Source organism: Pseudopodoces humilis, chromosome 1, assembly GCF_049639895.1.
Source record: "Pseudopodoces humilis isolate 2021_Gansu_Grassland_sample_001 chromosome 1, ASM4963989v1, whole genome shotgun sequence".
Classification (NCBI taxonomy): Eukaryota; Metazoa; Chordata; class Aves; order Passeriformes; family Paridae; genus Pseudopodoces; species Pseudopodoces humilis.
In genome coordinates this window covers 1,779,207-1,788,448 of record NC_142200.1, presented here as the reverse complement: position 1 = coordinate 1,788,448, position 9,242 = coordinate 1,779,207, and the positions used below count along the sequence as shown (strand labels likewise).

Sequence of the window (9,242 nt, the reverse complement as noted above, 5' to 3'; positions counted from 1 at the left end):
CCTCATTCTCTCAGACCTCCCTCAAGGAAGCAACCCCTGATCTTGTGTCCTGTGGGAACGGGCCGTGTGGGGATGGATGATGACAAGGACAAATTTTCCCCTCTTTAGTGTTTTTCCTGGTTTTAATTCCCACAGTGTACAGTGGAGTTCTGCCCCCCTCTGCTGGAAGAGCTCAGCACCTCCAGCTGAGCTCAGTACCCTCAAATTTCCTGAACTGGAAGGGACCCACAAGGATCAGCAAATCCAGCTCCTGGCCCTGCACAGAACACCCCAAAAATCCCATCAGGTGCCTGAGAGTGTTGTCCAAACACTTTTGAACTCTGGCAGGGCTGGTGCAGCTCTTGCTGTTTTGTTCTGCAAGGATCATGTTGTTCATGGCATTTTTGGCCATGTCCATAGACCATGAGAAGTCTAAACCTGCTCACCTGTAGCTTCTCTACCCTGTCACAGGTTGGGGTGACACTGGATGAACTTTTGTCACTGGTCTGTCCCCTCAATTTTTTTTTTTTCCCACTTTTTGGCTGATTCTGGCACTTAAGGGCACAAAGTTCAGTTGTGGAACCAAACTGCACCATTAAAATTTCCTTCACACTCTTGCCAAGAGTTTGTGGTTGAATGAGCTGCAAAGAGCTGGAGACTCCAAGGTCAGCAGCTCTCCCTGAGGCATCTTTGGCCTTCAGATCATCTCTGCCTCTCCAATTTGAGCTCAAAAAGGATCTCTGGGAGGTCCATTGGGCATTTAATCCCTGAAGTAAATGGAATTACTCCTTTTGTTTCTCCAGCTGACCCATCCAAGTGGATGGTCCACATTGCCAGTTGCATCCCACCCTGGACTATTTTCCTTCATTGGAGAAAGGCCAGGGATGGAGCAGGGAATGTAGCTAAATCCACCTGAATGCAAAGATTCTTCTGGAAAAGGATTTGCAGAGACAGACTGCTTTATCCCTGGACTGAACACCTTAGGGGCCAGGAATCAATCTATTGCTAAAAACAAACATTTCGGTTTAAAACACCCTGAGCTCCTCTCCCTGTTGTGCTCCCCGACTCCAGCCTGGTTAACCTGGGGATGTTTTAGAGGTAACAAACCCAAGGAATTGAGAATGCAACAGATAACAAATCCCAGCTCCTGGGACGCTGCTGGGTGTGGGTGCTTCCCACTCACAAAGGCTCTCTGGCTGTCAAATAGAGCTGACTGAGGTTTAGTTTCTTTACCTTGTCCTGTCTTGCCTCAGCTCTTCTGTGAACTTCTCAGACATGGGTGGGAATGTGATTGTCCTCATTTCAAAGGTCCTTCTCTCAGCTGTACCCAACAAGATCCAAATCCCACAAAGGACCACTTCTCCCAACCTCATGGGCTACATCTGACTCAGATTTAGGGTCTGAACAACTCAGTGCATTTAACTGTCGTGTCAACCACGTGCTTTTGCTGAGAAGGAAGATTTTCATAAGCCAGGTAACCCCAACAACCCCAAGTTTTCAGAGGGCAGCAGATACTTGAGTCACCCACAGACCAAGGAAGAAAGACCAGAGAACGAGGCAGGAAGCAACTGAAGCAGATATTTCAAAGTTTTATTGTATAAATCTACAAAAGGCTTTGCTACAATAGCAAATCGAGTGTAGCACTATTCTACTGACAGGCTCTAGTGGCTCGGTGTGATCTTGTAACTCCAACATGACACATGAGGAATAAACTGCCTGATCCAGTCAGATCCAGGGCAGGTGATGTCGGCTTACAAAGACCTTTTGGCTTCAACCCCTACAACCTGCAGTGACTCGACGTGTTTGCCTCTTGTACAAGGTCATTTGAATTAATAATATCTCTAGTAAAAATAAAAACTCTAAAGTAGTTTTCATCAGTAAATGTAAAATCGCCTAGGGAGGAAAAAATGCAGTGGCTGAAATCTGCTAAAGTTCCAGAGGTACAATACATCCACGCTTCTCATTCATGTGACTCTGCCCCAGGAAAATAAACTACCAGTCCTTCCTGGAGAGGCTGGTAATAAAAACCAGGGTGCTACAAGTAAAGCTCCAGTTTGCTGGGAGCAACAATTGAAATCAAATCAGTCCAGGAGATTCAGTTCTGCACACTCCAAAAAGCCAGCTGAAAATGTAAAAACCTCAGGACCAAATGACCAAGTAGCACAGAAAGGCTAATTCCCTAAAAAAGCAGGAAAAATAAAATGCCTATTGAGGCAGTCTAGTCCCTTGGAAGAGACTCTGGAAATTAAGCACCTCAAAATCAAATGTCATTTAGACCTTAAGATGATACCCGGGAATCTGCCTTTACATGGTTTTATGGAATTTTCCAGTCCTGAACATTTTTGCTGAGCCTTGTTGGAATGTACTTTAAGTCCCTCTGGCTTAATTCAAATGCAACAAAACACCACAGAATTTAAATAATGTGGATTTTTTTTGCTCAACACACACACACCCCCCGCACTGACACACACACACACACACACACACACACACACAGAGGACAGTTGGCTCTGGAAGAGAGAGGAACCAACTGGACCTCTTCGGCTGAGAGATGAACCAAAACTGTCTTGTCCAGCTCATTTGAGCTCTTTTTGGGCTCCCTGGGTCTGGATGGAAGCAGTCACCCCAAAGCCAGCACAAGAACCCCAGTTCTTGCAGTAACTCTGGCCCATGCAGACCCAGAGAGCTCCTGCTGTCTCACAAGGCTCCTTGCTGGCAAGACAGCTGGCCCAGATGTGCAGGCTCCAACAGTTCAGACAAGCATCTGGAGCGTGGGATGCTTCTCCAAACTCCGGGAGCCCTTTGAGGTTTGGAACTGATACCCGCATGAAATGAAGCTACCCTCGACTCAGGAGAGGTGAGTTACAGCATGGCCAGCGGGGAGGGTTCGTAGCCAAGGCAGGATCAGCCCCCTGGCAAAGTTAATCAGGAAAGTTTTTTTTCACGGAGGATCACAATCTAGTGAAGATTTCTTTAGGTGAGTCCAGCGGCCCCAGATCGCAGAGGTGCGGAATCCTCTCCACAGACAGTCACAGCACAAGCCCAGCATCCCTGCTGTCCCCAAAGCCTGGACTCGGTTCTTCTCTTCTGGCCTTTCAATTCTCAGCACTTTCTTCTGTGCTTGGAGAACCTGGACCAGCTCAGGCTTTTCTTTGTCCTGTTGGAAGCAGCTTCCCAGTTTCATTCTGGCTCTCAGCACCTTGAACATGGCATTGCACTGCATGGGAGGCTCTTTGGTGCATGATTTGCCCTCTGTCTTCCTGCAGCACTTTCTTCTTCCCTGGGAAAGCTCTTGGACACAGAGAAGGACTCCCAGCAACAGCATCAGGGATTGCTGGAAAAGGGGAAAGAAATAAAAATGCACCAACTCTGATTAGATTTTTGAAGTGGGGAGTAAGGGGGAATTCTCAGGAGTTGGGATTAAATGTTGCTGTGCCTGCAGCCCCGAGGACCCACCAGGTGTTGGGGGTTTAAGGATTTGCCCATGGTCCAGCCAAGGGAAAGCCATGATGTGCAGTCCCTGGAGCATCAATTATTGGGGCTGGTGCTTGGGTTCTCACACCAAGCAGCTGAAATCCCACCTCTCTGGCCGTGCCAGGCTGCTGCAGCCCCTGAGACTGAGGTTTCAAGATCAGCACAGGTGTTTGCACCTTTGTCTGTTCAACATCTCAGGTCAGGGCACTGGGGAGATTGAGGAAGGCCCACGGGGTAATACGGGATGTAATTACCTGTGCCAGTCTTTCCTTCTGGTGGTGGGTCTGGCAGTTGGTGGCTGAGGGTCCTGAGAGCAGGTCTGATGTTGGGACCTTTGTTTTGCAGCTTTTTCTGTGGCTTTCCTCCCAAGTGCTGCATGCTGCAAAGTGATTCCTTCTCAGAGGAGGATCTGAGTGAGTCACTATAAGCAAGAGGAGACAAAGCTTGTAATACACGGCCAGCTCATCCTCAGCAGTGACTCCCACTCCCCCGTCACTCAGCCCGGGTCATTAGTGAGAAATGCTCCTTTCCCTGCACACAGAGCTGTTGACAAACTGAGAACAAGTGAGAGGAGAGCTCCCACCATTCCTGAGACCAGCTCCCAGCAAGAATGCAGAGCAGACCTGCAGCTCCTTTGGGCTGTGCATTGACCTGGGATGTGCTGCCTCAGTTGGGGACTCAAACCCAGAGCTTCTCCATGAAGGACAAGGCAGGTCCTGGGGCTGGACTAATTAAGAAGCTTCCCAGTCATTTCCCGTATTAACCAGAAGGTGCAGGATACTGCCCTCTTTGGGAACTTTCCCCACTCCTGTATTTCCCTTTGGCTGGCTCTCCCTTCCCCTTTCTCCCAGCCCCAGTGCTTCATATCCCATTTCAGCAGAGCTTTTATCCCAGGGCAAGTTTTCTGCTGGACATCCTATGACCAGTTTAGCTGTGAGGAGAGAATGCCAGAGAGCTGCCTTACCTTCAGCCTCTTGGAAGGAGTCACAGCAAAGGCCTTCTGAGCCACCAGCGCCACACGTCACCGCTGTGGCAGTGCCAGGAACATCCCAGGGTCACTCCTGCTGCTGCATCCCTGCTGTTTATTTGGTCTGGTGGTGGATGCAGATGATGCCAAAGATGTGTCCAGCCTCAGGAAGCTTTGGAGAGCCAAACTTCAGGAATGTCTTTCTTCTCTCAGTCCTAACATCAAACACTGGCCAAAGGTAAGCGCTGAGCATTTCCTGCCGCAAAAGTCACAAAGTCCAAGTCCACCTCCATCTGTGGCAAAGATGTTGCAGGAATTTCTCTGTGAGCAGACAGCACTCTGTCCTCAGGTGCTCCAGGCCAGGGGTGCCAGGGTTTCCAAGAGCATTTGGAGTCTGTCTGTGTGAGCAGAAACTCATTGCAGCGATGCACAGGCTAAAACTGTGCTGGGGCACACAGATCCTCTCTTCACTTCTTTTGGCTTTTACATGGCAAAAGCTCCTGTTGTCTCCACACATCAGCATGGACTCGATTTGCTGCTCTGGGGATATTTTGCTCTGAATTTAGGGTGTGTTTGTTTGCTTCATTCAAAGAATAAGGATTTATTTCCCTTCCCTCCCCCCAGTCTCTCTAAAAAGAGCTCTGGTGTCTCCTCTCTCTACCTTGAACGCCCTCTCTTCTCTGAAAGGAAGGAGACTGCTCCTTCAATAAATGAGCTCAGAATTTAATTAGAAAATTTGTTTCCTGCTGAATGCACAGGATAATGTGCAGAGAAAGGATGAAATTTGCCTCTGCACTGCAGTGGCCTGGAATCTGAGTGAGCAGAAACTAAGACAGGAAGTAAACCAGTAAGAGCCTCTTGAAAAGAAACACATTAAAGCAGGTATTAGGTGCAGTGAAATGAAAACCACAGAAAGTAATTCAGATTCTTAAAGCTTTCAGCTCCTGAAGTAATAGGATTTTTTCCTTCTTAAAACAAAAAATAATCCAAAAAATTACTTTAATCCTTTGGAGCAACTAAGAGCAGGAGGTTGCCAAGTGAACAGAAACCCAGAGGTTAATCAAAAACAGGCAAGGGTCAAAAGAAAGCTGTCACCTCAGGACAGAGCCACCCTCCAGAGGAGGGAGGAGAGAAGGAAAAAGAGAGATCCAGATGGGTAGGAACCCTCCACCAACTGCTGCACTCATATGAAGTCCTTGAGAGCTGCCTCTGCCGAGCGGCTGCTTCACAAGTTGGGAATTGTCTCTAGTTTCTTGTCAGGGAATTCTCATAAAATTGGCTGTTCCCCACAGTGGTGCCAGCAGGGTCCCCAGCACCACTGCACGGCACGGCCTGGGCGAGGGGGACAACCCCATCCCGAGGCGCCTCTGCCCCACCACCTCCCTCCCCCCAGGAGCAAAGTCAATCCCTCTGCTCTGGGCTGTTGGACTGAGCACCCCTCAGGTCTCGTCTCAGCCAGAACTTCCCTCCAAGGAGAAGCTTCCTAAATAAGCCCCCTTCTCCCTTCCACAGAACCCAGACCCCCCTCAGGGGAGCTCATATGACAGTGGCTGGGGGGCTGGGGGGCTCTGGTTGAGTCCCATTGCTCGGCACGGGGCTGGCGGTGGTTGAGGGGGGCACAGTCTCCACGGAGTCTCCTGGCTGAACCTCAGGGGTCCTCTGTGGGCTGGGCTCCTCAGAGTGCTCCATGTTGCCTTGGACTTCCTTCCCCCTCTGGATCAGCTGCTCTAAGGTCTTGGGCAGGGGGTAGCTCAGGAAACGCTTCAGTTTGGGCTGGAGGGTGCCTACCACGTACTGGATAATCTCCTCCTCATCTGCATCCACATAGAGGGTCTGGTACAGGTCTCTCTTGCGCCAAAGGAACTGATCCAGGGGCTCCCCCTCTTTCTGGGGCAAATCCAGCTCCCTTTTGATAGCATCCCTAGTCAGAGTTCCCTCGCTGTACTGCAGGAATTCCTTCTTGAACTCGACCCAGTTTTTGACGGAGTCCTGCTTGTACTCCCACCACTTTTTAGCTGGGCCGTTCATGTGATTTTGGATCTGAGACAGCCAATACTCCTCTGTTCCACCCACCTGCTTTAAGTATTCCTCCAAGTGGCTCAAGAACTCCCGGGGATCCTCAAACACCTGTGTCTCCACCGGGGAGGCTGGAGCGTCCTCCGACACGGAGACCCACTGGTAGGAATCGTGGCCCTGGGGGATGCTGGGCACCTCCCCGGGAGGAGGGGTCAGGGCATACATCTGGCTCATGTCCAGGGCATAATCATAAATCTCCCCCTCACTTGGCCTTATCTCTGGGCCTCCCACCCCGACGGACACCGTCTGCTTGCCCTGCTCCCCAGGGCAGTATTTGCCTCCCATGGACTCCAGGCGGTCAGCCCACTTTTCCAGGCGGAAAAAGACCTCCTTCCAAACATTCATCTCCCTCTTGACCCACCTCTCCAGGTGGGCAATGGTCTCCTGGCATCTGGCCAGGCAGGCCTTGATGGACTTCTTCCACCTCTGGTTTTCAGTTGGGACGTGGTCCTCTAAGTTGTTCTCCAACTTGCCCACGGATTTCTGCAATCCCTTCAGCTCCCGCTCCACCTGCTTGGAGACCTCTGTCAGGAGGTGCCGGTGGGTCCTCCGGACATGCTCCAGCATTTCTGCCCTGCACTTCCCTATCTGCAGGATCACATTGGGCTTGTTGGCAACTCCACGGTGCCCCTGGAAGGAGTGGACGCCCGCGCTGGTGACATTGTCCAGCTGCATGGCTCCGACCGTGCGAGTGGCAAACACGGAAAGAAGTAGGTTGTAAGCCCTGGCACTAGAGCTGGATCCCAAAAATCCCCACCACAACACTTCCTGAAAGACACACAGAGACTTCTAAACCCCCCTCCAAGGACTTTTGGACACAAACACAACCCAATCAGATATCACCGCAGAGCGAGCCGGTCGGTCCACGTGGATCCCAGAGAGAGTTGTAGGCAAATTTCTCCCTGTGCCAAGCTGGAAACGCCGGTCTCACGTGCTCAGGGGTGTCCCAGAGAGAACCAGGATCCTCCAGGAACAAGGAGAGGAGTTGGATAAGATGTCCAATCCCGCTGGGAATCTGGAACGCCGCAAAGTCCCCGCCGGAGAAAATCACACAGAGATGCACAAAGAAGCTGGAAGCTGCAGCAAAAATCCGGGTGATTTCTCCTCGGGCAAACTAGGTGAGTCAAAAACCGCTTTCACTGGGGATGCGAAGAGCTGCTTCTCTTCCCTGTCTGAACTGCCACTAGTCCAGGCTCCTCCATCTACTTATACTCCGCGCAGCTCAACATGTGGGTGGTGCCCAGCCTCCTCTCGCACTCTCAGCGCAGCGTTCATTGGAGGAAAAGCGATGCCGGTGTCTGTGGCAACCCAGATTTTGGCAGCCTCCCCTCGCTCGCCACCCCCTCGCTCACGCCCCCAGACTCGACGCGAGAAGCGCTTGAAAGGTGCTGGAGACAGTTGGAGAGATGGATGAGTAATCGCACCTTCCGCCTCTCGGAGCGCAGGAGAAACACTTATTCCTTCCACAAGTCTTTACTCAGCAAGGTCATCATTAACATGCGTCCCCTGGCAAGGCTCGGGAGGGCGGGGTGGGGAGGAATCCGGTGTGTCAGACGCCCACGGGCCCCCCGCACACCCCCTGCGCACACACACACACGCACAGGGTGAGCTGATTCCTCATGCAGATTTTCCTGGGAATGGTGGTAAATCAGCAGCGAAAAAAAAAAAAAAAAAAAAGAGGGAGAGAAGAGAAAGGGAAAGTAAAAAGGAGGGGGGAAGCAGAGGGGGAAACACTCAAAGGAGCCACTTCAGCACAAATTGGAGAGCTCTGGACTTTCTCGGGCTTTGGTAGGTGGGAGTCATTCCCGCGGCTTAATTGCTCCAGACCAACCAATATTGGGAATATTGGGTGAGGGAGGGGGACGACATCCTGGTTTTTACACCGAATTAAATCCGCCCATCAAAAGCCTTTTCTGTACTTAGCTTTGAATCAGATGCTTAATCAGTGAGCCAACCCACCAGCGCAGATGAAGCTACATTTGTTCTTTGCTCTTGACAAGGCAGGAAAAGCCAACCATAAAAGGAGTCTCCGGGTCTTACATAAGCCAGAGATAAAGGATTCCCTAATCCGAGAGAGTTTCCCTGCCGGAACACCCTCAGAGAGGTGCTGAGGACATCTGGGCCTCCTCATCCCTTCCTAGTGCCAGTGGCCGGAGGCACTGGGATGCTGATTCATTGGGATAATCTAAAAAGGGGGTTTGAGCCTTTTGGCAGTGGGGTGGGGGTGCCCTGCCTGTGCTCGGGCTGCTGGGCAGTGTGCCAAGGGAGGTTTAGGATGGCTCTTCACTCCCAAAGCTCCTGGCTGGGTGCTTCCTGGTGGGAATTCAGCCATCCCAGAGGAACAAAAAGAGGAAGAGGCAGAGGGTCTTTCAGTGAAGTCCTGCTGGAAGGAGATCCTGGTGAGCCCAGGCATTTGGTCACAGCAGGATCACAAACTGGTGGAGGTTAAGTTGAAGGGCATGAGGGGCAGGGGTCAGGATTCCCTTTTTTCCCATCAAATCCATGTGGTGCCAGAGGGCCCGTGTCTGCTCCCTAGCAGGTGGTGGTTCAGGGAACAAGAGGGTTATTACTTAGGGCAGCAGCAGCTGACCTGGAAGGGTTTGGTTTGGTTGCAGGGAGGGAGGGACAGTGAGCAGGAAAGGGACCAAACCCTGAGGGCGTAACACAGAATTCCTAATCCAGCAACCCTCCCAATGCCACTTCTTCCTGCATGACTGCCCTCTGCCTTGCTTACTTCTCCAATTTC

General features: G+C 51.3%; 1 protein-coding gene across 1 annotated transcript; it reads right to left on the bottom strand.

Annotated features, from left to right (window-relative positions):
• Nucleotides 1-1,544: 1,544 nt before the first annotated feature.
• On the bottom strand, nt 1,545-7,652 carry ARC (activity regulated cytoskeleton associated protein). Its single transcript, XM_005516875.2, has 3 exons — nt 4,418-7,652; nt 3,708-3,874; nt 1,545-3,313 (listed from the first exon to the last, which is right to left on the bottom strand). Exon 1 carries the CDS (start codon nt 7,169-7,171, stop codon nt 5,957-5,959), a length of 1,215 nt encoding a protein of 404 aa, XP_005516932.1. The 5' UTR covers nt 7,172-7,652; the 3' UTR covers nt 1,545-3,313; nt 3,708-3,874; nt 4,418-5,956.
• Nucleotides 7,653-9,242: the final 1,590 nt, after the last annotated feature.

Excerpts from the sequence above, each read along its gene's own strand:
- ARC (XM_005516875.2), bottom strand. The coding sequence starts at position 7,171 with ATGCAGCTGGACAATGTCACCAGCGCGGGCGTCCACTCCTTCCAGGGG.